Here is a 17,714-nt window from a genome sequence, read left to right on the forward strand (position 1 = left end):
TTCTCGTCAACAAGCCTTGTTCAAGTTGAAGGTCTGCATCAAGTGTGACTTGAGAAAACGAAGCTGAAGCTAGTTCCTCGAAGTTAGGGTGTTGATCAGTAGCTGCCACAGGCATGAGAACAAGAAAGTGATGGCGCAGTAACAGCAGATTCCCAAAGAATGAAGGCGCTGCTGAGGAAAAATAAAACCAATTATGTAACAAAAACACCTCGGGAGGAACACCTAGTCCGCGGACGGGAAAGGTGTTCACCAATAGAACAGACACAAAATAAGGACTGCACACTCCCTTTCCCGGCTGACATCAACAGGAGGAGAGCGGCAGCGTAAAAACTATAACAAAACAAGAATCACAATTAATTAATTCAGCTAAGGATATTCACAACTCAGGAGAACCTCTCGAGCCTCCAGAGGGAAAAGGGTTCCCCCAGAGAAGAAGCTGAAAAGTTAAATTACAATCAATTATAATTTCACTTAATGAAGAAACCATTCAGAAGCGCAACCTAACCAAAAGACAAAGATTAATGGCAGTCCAAAAAAGGCGAGGAGGAATATCGGTAACAACCGTTCTCCATCTGAGCCAAAAGCAAAGTGAAGCACAATCACAGGTGTGTGGGTGAGAGGGGTAGCTAGCTATCACCCCTACCCTGCTAACTAGCAGGTTGGGTAGTTAACCCTCGCTAAATTATAATGGCTTGTCATACCTATCTTCACAAAAGAATCTGATTACGAAATATTCCCGCTGCGAAACGAGATGCAAAGATTTTTATGACTCACATTGCAAAAAATGTTTCATGATAAGAAAAGAAATTTGCCAGCCAGCCCGAGAATAAAATAGTCACCCATTAAAAATATGAAGAAAATGGGTTGTTTACACAATAGAAAATATCTCTCTCTAGTAAGGGTAACTATAATAGTACAGTACATATGGTACTGTATGTTTTGTATATGTACATTATTGTATTGTATGTATTGTATTATTTTTCATTTACACGTATTATTGCATCATGTTCAAATAACTACTTAATTTACATGTATTAACAGTTAGTTTAGGTATTTGGCTGTACAGTACTGTATTTCATTGTGTTTATACTGTAGCTTTATTATAAGATTTAATGTAGTTTTTTGTAGGGTTTGGAATGAATTAGGTGATCTATATGTAAAATGTGACTCATAACACAAAATTTTCATGAAACGAAAGCCACTCCAGAATGAACTAATTTCATGTTGCAAGGCATTACAGTACCCCTATAAATAGCAGTTTGTATTCCAGTAATGGAACCAATTCCTTTTGAAGTTTAGAACATAAAAAATCTTGAAAGTGTACTAACCATCAGAACTACTTATCTCCTCTGAACTAATTATTTCAGGCTTGTTTAATCTCTTTAATCGGAGTTTATCTGAAAAATAAAAACATGCTTAAATAAAATATAAGAACTTTATGAAATCAGGTTTATAACAAAAACTTAGAAAAATTATCATAAATAGACATGGGAACAGCATGCACTATCTAAGTACTATGTGAAGCACATGCACTGAAACTTTCACTTACCTTTCTCCCTTGGTTTGGTCATTGTAAAAAGGCATAACTTTAACTCATGCCTTTAATGCCATATGGTTGAAACATCTCAACTAGGGAGTATGAAAAAGATCATGATAAAATTTCTTATCTTGATACTTACCAGCCCTCAAATAGCTTACTTATTTGGAAGTGCAGCTTTATTTCTAAGTATTCTTTTTTAAAGAAAGTCTTTCCCTTACTGTGCTCCCTATCAGGTTCATTGCCACTGACTGTCCCACCCCTCATTACTCATTCCTAGCAATTCCTGACACTTGTAAAAACTCTCGCACCATGCAAGATTAACTAAGTGCGGCGAAGACTTCCAGTTTGAACCACAGCTCAATATGAGTTTGGTTGAGCTAATACATACATATTCCAAAGCACTTTCCCCAATTTTGGGGGGTAGCAGACATCAAATAAATGAAAAATGTTATTTTCATTAGTAAAATAAATTTTTGAATATACTTACCCGATAATCATGTAGCTGTCAACTCTGTTGCCCGACAGAATTCTACGGAAGGGATACGCCAGCGATCGCTATACAAGAGGGGGGTGTACTCACAAGCGCCACCTGTGGCCAGGTACTGCAGTACTTCTTGTTGACACCACTTCAATTTTTCCTCGGTCCACTGGTTCTATGGGGAGGAAGGGTGGGTCAATTAAATCATGATTATCGGGTAAGTATATTCAAAAATTTATTTTACTAATGAAAATAACATTTTTCAATATTAAACTTACCCGATAATCATGTAGCTGATTCACACCCAGGGAGGTGGGTGAAAACCAGTGTACATGTATATCAAGAAGCTAAGTATCCCGTATTTCATATTATCAGTTATTCAAAATAACAATGAAATTACAAGTACCTGGTAAGGAAGTCGACTTGAGCCATTACTCTGCCTTAAATAAGTTCGTCTTCCTTACTGAGCGCAGCGTTCCTCTTAGGAGGCTGAACAACTCTAAGGTGCTGAAGTATCAAGGGCTGCAACCCATACTAAAGGACCTCATCACAACCTTTAACCTCGGCGCTTCTCAAGAAAGAATTGACCACCCGCCAAATCAACAAGGATGTGGAAGGCTTCTTAGCCAACTGTACAACCCATAAAAAGTATTCAAGAGAAAGGTTAAAAGGTTATGGGATTATGGGAATGTAGTGGCTGAGCCCTCGCCTACTACTGCATTCGTTGCTACGAATGGTCCCAGGGTGTAGCAGTACTCGTAAAGAGACTGGACATCTTTGAGATAGAATGATGCGAACACTGACTTGCTTCTCCAATAGGTTGCATCCATAACACTCTGCAGAGAATGGCTCTGTTTGAAGGCCACTGAAGTAGCCACAGCTCCCACTTCATGTGTCCTTACCTTCAGCAAAGCAAGGTCTTCTTCCTTCAGATGAGAATGTGCTTCCCTAATCAGAAGCCTGAATAGTAAGAAACTGAGCTCTTAGAACTTGGAAAAGAAGGTTTCTTGATAGCACACCATAAGGCTTCTGAATGTCCTCGTAAAGGTTAAGACCTTTTTAGATAGTACCTAAGAGCTCTAACTGGGCAAAGTACTCTCTCCAGTTCATTCCCCACCAAGTTGGACAGGCTTGGGATCTCGAACGACTTAGGCCAAGGACGCGAAGGAAGCTCGTTTAGTAAAAACCGAGCTGCAAGGAACATGTAGCCGTTTCAGATGTGAAAACAATGATCCTGCTGAAGGCGTGGATCTCACTTACTCTTTTAGCTGTTGTCAAGCACACGAGGAAAAGAGTTTTTAATGTGAGGTCCTAAAAAGAGGCTGATTGGAGAGGTTCAAATCTTGATGACATAAGGAACCTTAGGACCACGTCTAGATTCCAGCCTGGAGTGGACAACCGACGTTCCTTTGAGGTCTCAAAAGACCTAGGGAGGTCCTGTAGATCTTTGTTGGTGGAAAGATCCAAGCCTCTGTGGCGGAAAACCGCTGCCAACATACTTCTGTAACCCTTGATCGTAGGAGCTGAAAGGGATCTTACTTTCCTTAGATATAACAGGAAGTCAGCAATCTGGGTTACAGTGGTACTGGTTGAGGAAACTGCATTGGTCTTGTACCAGCTACGGAAGACTTCCCTTTGAGACTGATAGATTCTGAGAGTGGATGTTCTCCTTGCTTTGGCAATCGCTCTGGCTGCCTCCTTCGAAAAGCCCCTAGCTCTTGAGAGTCTTTCGAAAGTCTGAAGGCAGTCAGACGAAGAGCGTGGAGGTTTGGGTGTACCTTCTTTACGTGAGGTAGACGTAGAAGGTTCACTCCTAGAGGAAGAGTCCTGGGAATGTCGACCAGCCATTGCAGTACCTCTAAGAACCATTCTCTCGCGGGCCAGAGCGGAGCCAACCAACGTCAGCCGTGTCCCTTTGCGAGAGGAGAACTTCTGAAGTACCCTGTTGACAATCTTGAACGGCGGGAATGCATACAGGTCGAGATGGAACCAATCCAGCAGAGAAGCATCCACGTGAACTGCTGCTGGGTCTGGAATCGGAGAACAATACAACAGGAGTCTCTAGGTTATCGAGGTAGCGAACAGATCTATGGTTGGCTGACCCCACAGGGCCCAAAGTCTGCTGCAAACATTCTTGTGAAGGGTCCACTCTGTGGGGATGACCTGACCCTTCCGGCTGAGGTGATCTGCCATGACATTCATACCGCCCTGAATGAACCTCGTTACCAGCGTGAGCTTTCGATCTTTAGACCAGATGAGGAGGTCCCATGCGATCTAGAACAACTTCACGAAAGAGTCCCTCCCTGCTTGAAGATGTAAGCCAGGGCTGTGGTGTTGTCAGAGTCCACCTCCACCACTTTGTTAAGCTGGAGGGACTTGAAGTTTATCAAGGCCAGAAGAACCGCCAACAACTCCTTGCAATTGATGTGAAGTGTCCTTTGCTCCTGATTCCATGTTCCCGAGCATTCCTGTCCGTCCAAAGTCGCACCCCAGCCCGTGTCTGATGTGTCCGAGAGGAGACGGCGGTCGGGTTTCTGAACAGCCAAAGGTAGACTTCCTTGAGGAGAAAGCTGTTCTTACACCACGCGAGAGAAGACCTCCTCTCTTCGGAAACAGGAACTGAGACCGTCTCTAGCGTCATGTCCTTTATCCAGTGAGCAGCTAGATGATACTGAAGGGGGGGAGGTGGAGTCTCCCTAACACGATGAACAGGGCCAGCGATGAAAGTGTCCCTGTTAGACTCATCCACTACCTGACTGAGCATCGGTTCCTTCTCAGCATGCTCTGGATGCATTCTAGGGCTTGGAAGATCCTTGGGGCCGACGGAAAAGCCCGAAAAGCTCGACTCTGAAGATCCATACCCAGGGAGACAATGGTCTGGGATGGGATGAGCTGAGACTCCTCAAAATTGACCAGGAGGCCCAGTTCCTTGGTCAGATCCATAGTCCATCTGAGAATCTCCAGACAGCGACGACTTGTGGGAGCTCTTAAAAGCCAGTCGTCTGACGGAGCCGGACACAAGATCATGGTACTGCTGCACAGTCTGTGAACTGTCAACCATGGGGAAGCGAGGAAGTACAGTGACAACCCGAAGCTGTCTAGACTGTCTGGGTCGTACAGACAACTCCTTATCGGGTTGCTGAGGTTGCCGCATTGCGTCACAACAAGTCACTTCTGCTGGTTGTTGAACGTCTTCCCAGTGACACACTGACTCCGTAAACAAAAAATCCTTTAACAAGGACTAAGCTTGGACTGCATGTCTTGCAACACAGCTCAAGGTCTATGGGAGCAGGTGTGGTAACAGACGGGGTTAGTGACTGAAGTGGAACCATTACCTTCCCTGGAAGCATGTTATGCTTAAATAAAAGTCCATAGGAGGCTACGCAGCTAAAGGCTCCTCTCCAAATGACAGAGTCCTCAAGGGAATATCAGAAGGAGGGAGAAAAGCACTTTCTCATCTACAGGGACCATATCCGAGAAAAGCTAAGTTCTCTCAGTGAGGGTTTCAATGGTGCAAAAGCAGCAGACTAGAAGGCAACGTTATGAAACTGCTTGACAGTCTAGTGAGTTGGCAACAACCAAAGATGTGTGACTGAGAAGCATGCGGTAAGGTATGCAGAGCATGTTGTATGCAGAGCATGCTGTATGCAGAGCATGCTGTATGTAGAGCATGTTGTATGCAGAGCATGCTGAATGCAGAGCATGCTGTATGCAGAGCATGTTGTATGCAGAGCATGCTGAATGCAGAGCATGCTGTATGCAGAGCATGTTGTATGCAGAGCATGCTGTATGCAGAGCATGCTGTATGTAGAGCATGTTGTATGCAGAGCATGCTGAATGCAGAGCATGCTGTATGCAGAGCATGTTGTATGCAGAGCATGCTGTATGCAGAGCATGCTGTATGCAGAGCATGCTGTATGTAGAGCATGCTGTAAGGTAAGCAGAGCGTGTTGCATGGCGTGTAACATTTCTCAGAAATTCCATGACCAGTGCTAGAGTGAGTAATATCGCATTACCGTCCATTGAAAGTGCACGTGCCGAGGGAATTGATTTAGACTGTTTTGTTGATGAATTTGATAGCCGGCATGATAATCGTAGAATTAAGCTACACTAAATGTACTATAATCTACTTCACCTCAGGAAAGGGAAACTCGCCCTGTTGGCAACACTGCATTACTTCATGCATGCTTGCATGGGGTTTTAATATCAACATAATATTTACCTTACATTCATAACTCATGATTCATTTTTGTTTTGAAGATATTTTTGCCATATTTTGCGATATTGTTAAAAATATATTGCAAGGAATACATATATATTTTTATATAAGTAATACAAATAACCTCCATTATCATAATGTTTGTGTAGGCATACATGTATATGATTACAAATGCAAGTTATGAAAGTAATGAGGTGTTATTATTGTCATTTGTTATTTCCAAGTTGAATGGGAAGAGGCTCAAGTTGAGGAGAAAGTGGCAGATGCATGCGTTGAGGTGGCTGACTCATAGCATGAGGTTGCTGCCTCAAGAGTTGCGCTTGCTGTAAGGGTTGCGGACGCGCAGTAGCAGGTTCCTGAGGAACGAGTTAAGGTTCCTGAGGTGTGAGCTGCGAGAGTTGAGGTAGCGGCTGCGCAGAACGCAGTTCTTGTCTCGCGAGTTGAGGTTCCTGAGGTGCTAGCCTAAGCTGCAGCGAGTGCTGAGGTGGCTGCCTCATTGATGGAAGAGGTTGTCGTACCTCAAGAGATTGTTGCCTCGCTGGTGGAACCGCAAGCGGAAGCGGAGGAAGTAAGGCATAAGATTCCTGCTCCCATTGCTGAGGTTGCCTTAAGGAAGGCGGAGGTTGCTGCACACCGCTGGTAACTGGCAACTCAGTACGCGGTAAGGTATCCTGAGGAACCTCAACATCGTACGCCTGGCAGACTGGACTGCGGTGAGGCGGAGCGATCGCAGGAGAAGGTGTAACCTTCTCAGCCTGACACTCACGCATTAAGACCGCAAGCTGTGACTGCATGGACTGCAGCAAAGTCATCTTGGGGTCGGCAGACGCTAAGGTCTGCTGAGGCAAAGCCTTAACAGAAGATGAGGTCTGTTGCGGCATCACCTTACCTCTCTTAGGAGGTGTGCAGTCACCTGATGACTGCGGAGAGTCAGAGCTAACCCAATGACTGCATCCGGGTTGTTGAACTCTAGAGGTCTGGACTTTACGTTTAAGAGGTCTTGAGACCTGAGTCCAGCGTTATCTCCCCGAAATTTCTTCTGCAGACGAGTAAAATAAGGGCTCAATCGTCTGCGGGTGGGAGTGACGGTCTCTGTAAGACACGCCCGCAACCACCGAGGATACTTCTGTGCGCCGATCAAGGCCTGCCGAACCCTTTTGCCCTTCGACATTGCTTCTCCCCTGGGCTTGGGAGCTTGCAAGAGGTCCCGGACTGGGAGGACGACTGGCACGCAAGAAGTACCCTCACGCACAACACTGACACACTTTGCGCTAATCACTTATCACTTTTGAATTTCTGTTTGCACTTATTTCACTGAACTCGAAACTTTAAGTGGTTTGTACCTGAAACACGCAATTCTATCCTTCTTTAAAAGTTAGTAATTGCGAAAACAGAATTACAATGTAACAGAAAAATCTAATGAAAGATAAATAATTCAGTGGCTGGAAAGAGACTAAACACTAGATCAAATAAACTACGTTTAAAATCTCTCACCGCATAAAGCTTGAGAACAAGAATAAACTCTAGAAACGTTTACCTTCTTCCCCTAAAGAGACTAGGGAGAAGAGCAAAAACGATAACAACGTTACTCGCTTGAACGAAACGTTTATCCAGCTCTCTCTCCCTCCGTCTCTATCTCTCTCTCTCTCTCTCTCTAGACTTAGAACCTGAGAGAAGAGCCCAATCATATATACTCGTTAAAACATATTATTGTTAAAGGAAAAAAACTGAAAGATTTCCCAAATAAAAAGTTCCTTTATTAGAATTAAAACCATTAAGCTAAGAAAGAATGAACAAAACGTTATAAACGGTTTACTCTTACTGCAACGTGACACCGTGAAAATTCTCTCTCTATCGTAACGATAGAGCGCAAGTTGAACGTTCTGAACGTCAACAACTGCAGAGACAAAACAAAACGTTAGTTCAACTTTGAAACAGTACGAGACTATCAAAGAAATTCTTTCAAAAACATTAAAATAGCATAATATGTTAACAGGTAAAACCGAAATGACGGGCTCAATGTTAATTAACTTCGGTACAAGAAAAGACCGCCTACTATTAGGAAAGGTCGAATATAAACAAATATAAAAATCAATTTTAATAATTTTATAATAAAAGGAAGTTAATCGAAGAGGCCTATAAAAGGCGGAGAGATATAAAATAAATCTATAACTTTTGTTAAGCAAAATTAAGAAAGAGAGTCTATACTCTCTTAGACACCAACACTTCCGTCTAAGGGAAGGGTCGGCCATTTAAAGGTGAAAGAGAGTTCATACTCTCTTCGTCACCATAATTAATCAAATTAATTCCAAAAGCTAGCTAAGCTAATAATAGAACTTCCTGAATAGCGAAAGCTGAAATCTTAGAGCAATACTTCACCAAAAACCGTGAACAAGACTCCAAAATTATAAGCGTATCCATGAACGTCTTGCCGGAAGCACGACAGAGGAAAAATTGAAGTGGTGTCAACAAGAAGTACTGCAGTACCTGGCCACAGGTGGCGCTTGTGAGTACACCCCCCTCTTGTATAGCGATCGCTGGCGTATCCCTTCCGTAGAATTCTGTCGGGCAACAGAGTTGACAGCTACATGATTATCGGGTAAGTTTAATATTGAAAAAAGGGGACCTTTCCTCTCTACGCTCCTCCCAGCCTGACGAGGGACTCAACCAAGTTCGGCTGGTACTACTAGGGTGCCACAGTCCACCCTCCCCCGTTATCCACCACAGATGAAGCTTCATAACACTGAACCCCCTACTGCTGCTACCTCCGTGGTCATCCAAGGCGACCGGAGGAAGCAGCAGGGGCTACCAGAACTGCGTCACAATTGCTCGCCATTCATTCCTATTTCTAGCATGCTCTCTTGTCTCTCTTACATCTATCATCCTATCACCCAGAGCTTTCTTCACTCCATCCATCCCCCCGAACCTTGGCCTTCCTCTTGTGCTTCTCCCATCAACTCTTGCACTCATCACCTTTTTTAGGCAGACAGCCATTTTCCATTCTCTCAACATGGCCAAACCACCTCAACACATTCATATCCACTCTATCTGCAAACTCATTTCTTACACCCGTTCTCAGCCTCACTACTTCGTTCCTAACCCTATCTACTCGAGATACACCAGCCATACTCCTTAGGCACTTCCTCTCAAACGCATTCTATTTGTCTCTCCGTCACTTTCATTCCCCACAACTCGGATCCATACATCACAGTTGATACAATCACTTTCTCATACAGACTTCTCTTTACATTCATGCCCAAACCTCTATTCTTTACCACTCCCTTCGCTGTCCCCAATACTTTGCTTATACAGGTATTAAAACCAAACACAAGAAGTGAGGAGGAATGGAGTGATTCATATGAGTTACAAGTAAAGAAGTAATTCATTAAAGAATCTAAATTAGCGTTACCCCATATTCATTGTGCTACATCCTTTGAAGTGCAGCTTTGACTTAAAAGCTCAAAAACTACAGTATTAAGAGTTAATATGGATAACTAGGACTCCCATCTTGTAAGATCTAATACTAATTCAGAAATATCCTGGCCTACGTCGTTAACTGGTTATGACATACTGTTGTGGAAATACGTTTACTGTACCTTGGATAAATCTAATTGGGATAATCCTTCTACCTATGTTTATTCCATAAAAATTGAACATCTTAGCAGACCAGTTAAGCTAAAATTAACAGATACCCACAAACTATTGGTCTCTACATCCGTTAGTGTCACGGAAAAAAACAGGTTTTGCAGTCAGTTCACCCAAAACCCAGCACACTACACCTAACTGCATGGAGACTGTCCACCATATTGTCACAGACTAAAGGGTTTTCCAAGTCCTCTAGATTTTCTATCATATGTTAAAAATGGCAGTCCACCAATAATTTGTATCACGAATACAGAAAGTTTATTTTGATTGGTGCAAATCATGACATTTCTTGGAATGAAGAACAAATTTAGATGATTTGTAAGTTTTTATTTCCATTTCTATGAAAGCAAATAACTTATTGCAGGTTATAGTTCCAACCTTAATACCGTTCTCAAGCATCAAGATTTAGACTTATCTGCTTCAGGTATTATTGTGGATGTATTTACTTCTTTTACTACTGTACTGAGAAACCTCTGGATGTCAAAAATTTATTGGAATCCATATGTGATATTACAATTATCAAAACTTCGGAGGATATTTCTTTTAAAAATCACAAAGCTATAATGTTTTTTTCTGTCATTTACTTTTAGCATCAGCTAAATGCCGGCCAATTCCGAGCTAAAAATGATTTCAAGATAAAAGGTATGTTTAAAACTTTTTTCACATAGCCTTTTTGGAGAATAAAGTTAGTGATGAGTCAGATAATAGATTTATTTACCCCATGAACGCTACTAAGTTTTATTTTGACGAGGTTAAAAAACATTAGGGGGAGGTTCCTAATTTATTTTGTTGGGTAAAGATTTTTTTGCATCCTCTTTCCAAACATTTCATGTCGTTTCTTGTTATGGGTTCAGTGACAGAAACGCAAAGAAAATTAGATTAGTCAGATGAAGGACTTTTGGTTTGGTTCATGATATTAATTAGAAGTGTAGCTAATTCACTTAATTTCTGAAGGAATGTTTCTTTGTAACGAGTTTTGGCAACAGCCCAGAGGAATACAAAGTCAACTTTGCAAAACATTACTTAAAGGATACCCAATTTTCTTACAAAAGAAACTAGGCATTGGTTCCTGTGGTAGCTGCAAAGCCAACAGTATGAATAAGAATTTATTGGGTCATTCAATCAGCAAATGCCTCAAAGTCAAGGGGACCAAACAGTCTTCCCAAAATGGTTGGCGGCTCACCAGCCATCAAGTATTTATGAGTTGGGTGAGTGTGTGTAATATGTAATTAGTATAGTGGTGTTTCCCATGTTCTGGGCATATTTACATACTTCCAAGAACACATAACATTTGTGAACGCTTTGCTTTGAATGACCACGTCACAACTTGTTTGCCATATGTCTTGAATTAAAGGCTAAATTTGTGGTTTGAAGTCAGTATATATAAGTGGATATCTCCTTAGAAGTAGTTCAACTGCAGCCTGCTTTAAAGTTTGTCTGACTCACCTACTCCTACATGAACTGGAATCCAACAGTTTTATTTCCAATCCTCTATCCTCAAAAATATGAAGCCACTGTAATATTTTGAAAACTAAAGGGTCAGTTCAATTATTTTTAGGGTAGATGTTGGCATTTAACCAGCTTTGAGAGAGAAGCACTGTAAACATCAGGCGAGTAAAAAAAAATAATCATATTATTAAGATTCTATTACTGTTGTTAATTTTTGTACTTCATTCCTACTTACCTTTTGTTTTCAGTGATGTCTTTCCTTCTTCTGTGTCTAACACTACAATACCATCCTCGTCAGCAAATGGATTGGCCGGGAAGATTCCATGCACCTCCTTTACAGGAGAGGTTTCTGAAAAATACAATTGCATAATCATACAATAATAAACAATGCACACTTTCCTGTATTAGGTTGTATGGCTTTCATATAGCATTGAATACAATCTGATTACAAGTGGAGTAAAAAAAATGATCTGGCATTCAAAATTCTTTTCTTTAATATCAAATCATATGTATTTAACAATGTCACATAAATATTTAAAAAATGCAATTAGTCCTTACATTTTTATCATGATTTATAACACAGTATAATCTACTGTCTAACAGATTATGCCATACAAATCTGAAGAAGATACCGTATATAAAAGATAAAAAGATAAAACAAATTTTTCACGATTCCCTTACTTACGTTTTACATTCATTGGTACATTATCTTCTCCTGTGCATGAAGTTGAAACCTCATCTTCAGTAACTGGACTGGCTGGGCAAATTCCACTGTCATCCTTTTCAGATGTTTCTTTAAAAAAACAGAATATAAATAAAAGTGGGTAAACAAAATTTTTTGAAGTAATTTGTATTTTTCCTGATACAAACCTGCAGCTATTTATAGGGATATTACTTTTGTCGAAGCTGGAATACGGGCCATAAGACTTTTAGGAAGGGATAACCACCTAAACCACTAGTTAGCAAGATGGGTGGGGGTAGTCAGCTACCTGGCTCACTCACACACCTGGGCTGAGCACCCACTTTGCTTGCAGGCAGGACTTTCTTGGGGGACAGAAGCTGGCGGGCTAATCTGTATAAATAGCTCCAGGTTTGTATCGCTAGGAAAAATACAAATTACTTCCAAATTTGTCATTTGTTCTGTCACTCTATACAAACCCTCGCTATTCATGGGTATGACTTACCTCTTAGGAGGGTGGAAGTCCGTACCAACACTGCCTTTTGGCATTGATCTGGGGTTTTCTCCATACAATCTTTAGATCGTAATTTGTAAAACCCTTCCACCTCACTGAAATATCATGCTATGCATGACTAACAAGCTGTGTGCTTGTGAAACTAGTAATGCAACTGGTCTAACTAAGAATTCTCTGAGTTAGGAACCTTTGAGAGCACCATAGACTTTACTCAATCCTCCCTTGTAAGAGGTATTGGGGACGCAACAAGTATTTCTTCTATACCAGGTTACACAAGGGAAAATGGACCTACCTGTAGACAGCTGAGGCCAGCTTTGCAGAGTACCGTCAGTGCTGTTAACCCATAGAGTAGAAGATAAAATAAAGAAAGAGCCAGTCATTCTTTGTCATTCATCCCAGACTTAACCAGGATTAAACTCTGCCTTCACTCATCTGCTACTTGTCCATCAGAGAGCCTGAAGTTTTAAACCATTTATTGTGTAGCCACCTTGGATCCATGAAGAACGTCTCCATGTTCTTGTGGGTCACGTCTTGACGCCTCTATAAGTAGAAGGATCAGGATTCAATGCTTGATCCATGACCTTACGAATCAGAACCGAGAACGTATTCTCGGTGATCCTTCCCTTGAACTTCCCCGAGCTGATGAAGGGGACTGACCTCAGGGACCAGCTCTTGTAGTTTCCTTGAGGTAGGGCCTCCAGTTTTTCTTTGGCATAGTAACTGTTGATCTGGATCAATGGGCCTTCTGCGAAGGACTCCCAGAACAAAGGGATCGGATACCGAAAACTGAATTGCCAGAAACGAGGTCGAGTATTACCTATGCTATCGCCATGCATGTGAGGCGTTATGGGCAGCACAAGGGGTTCGCCAACTCTCTTGGCCGAATTCAATACAAGCGGGGAAACTGTCATCAAGGTCAAATGAACATCTGCTGCTTGGCATCCTAGGTGAAAGGTGGAACCCTTTGGGGACTGCAGGATGCAAACCCTGTCCCCTGGAGGAGGTCTCCCTTCTGACTAAGGGTCTCTTGGCTCAAAAACTCCGTATGGAGAGGGGCAATGCCGATGTGGAGGAAAGGTTACTTCCTTTTGGTCTGAGTGCGAGGCTCAAGGACTTGAGGTGGCCTCTCACTGCCAAGACCGCGAGAATGCTTTTCTCCCGAAGGTACACAAAGAACTCCTTCAATGCAGGGCAAGTGAGATTAAGGGGTGGAGTACTCCTTCCATGATATCCACTACAGTCCACTTGGCCTGGACGGCCGAAGCCGAGGGTCTACACAGGTATCCAGACATCCTCTACGCAACTTGTTGCGTGAAGGACTCTCTGAGAGACAAGGAGTTGAACAGTCTCAAGGTGTGAAGTTACGGCGAAGATACAGCTTTGTGAAAGGTGTTCACATGTGGCTGTTAAGAGTCGCTGAGGGAGTTCTCTCAGGATTTCCGTCGTGAGATGCAGACGAGTTTGCTGGGCAAGAAGAGTCTAGATGGCGAGACGAGGATGGCCTGATTCCAAAGATCAAGGGTGGGAGATGGATAGCATCCTGCTTTTCCATCTAGGATTGTAGCTTAGCAAGTAATAATAATAATGATAATAATGGGAAAGGTGGTCCCCGCAGAGGATCTGGCAGCCGCCCACGTGACGAGAGAGAGCGGCGTTGTCAGTGAGGAAGAGCAAGACGGACGTCAAGCTCTGGGTAGGCCGCAAGTGGTCATCCTCCAAGAACTCGCAGGGAGAGAGCGATGTTAACATCTGAACGGGGAAGGAGTATCCACATGATGACTACTCTCCTGTAGTGGAGGCTATGTCACTCAGAAGGCCACCAGGCTAAAGGTTGTCCAGCATTTAAAGGAGGGGAAAGATTGTAAGAGAAGGTTCTCCACCTTTGAGAACCTGCCGCACTACACTGTCATGCAAACAGCAACATTCACTGTAAAGAAAAGCTTAAATATACAGTGAACCCTCATTTATCGCGGTAGATAGGTTCCAGACGCGGCCGCGATAGGTGAAAATCCGCGAAGTAGTGACACCATATTTACCTATTTATACAACATGTATATTCAGACTTTTAAAACCTTCCCTTGTACGTAGTACTGTTAACAAACTACCCTTTAATGTACAGAACACTTAATGCATGTACTACAGTACGCTAAACTAAAACAGGCACAAATATTAAAGGCGATTTTATATCATGCGTTTCCTAAACACCTAAAAAGCACGATAAAAAATGGCAACCAATGTTTTGTTTACATTTATCTCTGATCATAATGAAGAAACAAACTGGAGGTAGAGCTTTGCTTATTACCCAGACATATTTCCCATACTTTTCCCTTAGAACTACATCACATCTTCCTACTTTAGATATATATATATATATATATATATATATATATATATATATATATATATATATATATGTATACACATATACATACCTACATATATACATAAATACATGCATACATATATATATATATATATATATATATATATATATATATATATATATATATATATATTACTGTATATATATGGGTTATGGAAAAAATCCGCGAAGTGGTGAATCCGCGATGGTCGAACCGCGAAGTAGCGAGGGTTCACTGTATATTAAAACATTACAAGAATGTTTTCATATACAGTACATGCATATAAAAAAATAGATACATCAGAAAAATCAAGTCAAATGGCCAGTTAATTTGGAGAGGAGAGAGATACGTCTCTCTCTCCCTAAGCCAAAAGCAAAGTGGGTGTTCAGCCCAGGTGTATGAGTGAGTGGGGTAGCCGACTAACCCCCACCCCTCCCGCTAACTAGTGGTTAGGATGGTTATCCCTCACTAAAAGTCTAATGGCTTGTTTTCCAGCTTCACTGAAAGTAATATCCCTATAAATAGCGAGGGTTTGTATAGAGTGACGGAACAAATACATATAATAAAAGTTGATTTTCTTGTTATCAACTACTATTAAACTGATACACATTTCCTTTAACCAGCAAAGAATAACCTATGGTTTGTTACTTTTACTTATTTTTGTTAATTGTGTCAGAACTAAAACACTTACCAGGTTCAACATTTTTTGATGTCGAGTCAGTGCTCCCCACATTGTCAATAACGAACATTTCATCCACACTAATGTTCTTGGGGAGAGAACTGCTTTCTCCTAGTTCATCACCTAGTTAGTTTTAAAGAGAAAAATTGGTTTACTGAGATTCTGTAAGGCATAAGGAGATTAGTACTGTGCTGATAAATGAAATACATAGCAAACATTACAATTGAAAATATTCATAATTACAAAACATTATCATGGCCAATGAATTTTCCAAGAAACTGAGAAAACATAGTCTATATATAGACCTTTCAGAAGAAATACTGTATAACACAGGATATGAAAAAAGCTAATAATTTTAAAATTTGCAGACTGTGTGGGTGAACCAATAACAGGTCAAAGTTCCATGATTCTCTCTACAAATATGAAAAATTCGTAGATTTGTATTTTTCCTAATGATACAAATCTTTAGCTATTTATTAGGGGCATTACTTTCGGCAAAACTGAAAGGACAAGCCATTAAAATTTAGCGAGGGTTAACTACCCATCCCGTTAGTTAGCTTGGGGTAGCTAGATACCCCTCCCACTCACAGACCTGTGATTGACCTCACTTTGCTTTTGGTTCGGATGGTCAACGGTCGTTGCTGCTCTTCATCCTCGCAAATTTTTAGACTACCATTAATGCTTTTTGCTTTTTCTTTACTGTGTGTGCGTTGACTTCTGCCGGCTATGCGCAACTGCCCTGGTCCCGAGGGCCCCTACTGTGGCTCCTGCGGTACCTCCCACTCACACACCTGTGATGGAGCTCACTTTGCTTGAAGGTAAGACTTCAAGTGGGATAGGGTTGGCGGGTAAGTTTGTATAAATAGCTAAAGGTTTGTATCGTAAGGAAAAATACAAATTACCTCCGAATTTGTCATTTGTTACGTAACTGGAATACAAACCTACGCTATTTATTAGGGATGACTCACCCATTATGAGAGTGGACGTCCCTGCTAACCTGGCTTTTGGCTGTACCCAGGGGCTACTTATCTTGAGTAGGTTAGTACCTAACCACTCGCTAAACCTTGCTACGCAAGGTCTGCGGCCTACGCAAGCTGTGTGTTGAGATAAGCAGTGTGATTGTCAAGGTAAAAAGTTTTTCCAAGTCTTTGTAGGAAAAACTGTTGTAGGTAGGTAGTAGGTTGGCCAGGGCACCAGCCACCCGTTGAGATACTACCCCTGGAGAGTTATAGGGTCCTTTGACTGGCCAGACAGTACTACATTGGATCCTTCTCTCTGGTTACGGCTCATTTTCCCTTTGCCTGCACAAATGCCGAATAGTCTGGCAAATTGTTTAAACATTCTCCTCTGTTCTCATACACATGACAACACTGAGATAACCAAACAATTTTTCTTCAAGCAAGGGGTTAACTACTGCACTGTATCTGTTCAGTGACTACTTCCTCTTGGTAAGGATAGAAGAGACTTTAGCTATGGTAAACAGCTCTTCTAGGAGAAGGACACTCCAAAATCAAACCATTGTTCTCTAGTCTTGGGTAATACCATAGCCTCTGTACCATGGTTTTCCACTGTCTTGGGTTAGAGTTCTCTTCCTTGAAGGTACACTCAGGCACATTATTCTATCTCTTTTTTCCTTCCTCTTCTTTTGTTAATTTTTTTATAGTTTATATACTATTCTTAAAATATTTTATTTTTCCTTGTTTCCTTTCCTCACTGGGGTATTTTCCCTGTTGGAGACTCTGGGCTTATAGCATCTTACTTTTCCAACTAGGGTTGTAGTTTAGCAAATAATAATAATAATAATAATAATAATAATAATAATAATACCCAAGACTTTCCAATACCACCTCGCCAGGGTATGGGGACGCAACAGTATTGACAATGCCCAAGAGACTGACCACATATTGATCAGCACCCAAGCTAGGACTAACTAGGACTATTGAGGATCAGGCAATGGCTGCTGATGACTCAGCAGATAGACCTATAGGCTCCCCCAACCCCTATCCTTAGCTGACAAGGATGGTGAGGTTGCAGCAACCAAAGGAACTGTCAAGTTTGAGCATTACTTGAACCCTAGTCTGGCAATCACCAGTCAGGGATGTTACCACATAGGCCACCACAACCACAATCCTTTTGGAGGATGAAGCT

The 17,714-nt window shown here is 41.7% G+C and overlaps 1 protein-coding gene across 1 annotated transcript in view; it reads right to left on the bottom strand.

Annotated features, from left to right (window-relative positions):
* The window catches only part of LOC137651500 (uncharacterized), a 160,582-nt gene that overhangs the window by 77,666 nt on the left and 65,202 nt on the right, over positions 1-17,714 (bottom strand). The window contains exons 5-8 of the mRNA XM_068384727.1: positions 15,579-15,689; positions 12,017-12,124; positions 11,567-11,680; positions 1,329-1,397 (exon numbers count right to left, since the gene is read on the bottom strand). Of these exons, the coding sequence (XP_068240828.1) occupies positions 1,329-1,397; positions 11,567-11,680; positions 12,017-12,124; positions 15,579-15,689 (402 nt within the window). The remainder of the gene's footprint in view (positions 1-1,328; positions 1,398-11,566; positions 11,681-12,016; positions 12,125-15,578; positions 15,690-17,714) is intronic.

Source organism: Palaemon carinicauda, chromosome 13 (genome assembly GCF_036898095.1).
Source record: "Palaemon carinicauda isolate YSFRI2023 chromosome 13, ASM3689809v2, whole genome shotgun sequence".
Classification (NCBI taxonomy): domain Eukaryota; kingdom Metazoa; phylum Arthropoda; class Malacostraca; order Decapoda; family Palaemonidae; genus Palaemon; species Palaemon carinicauda.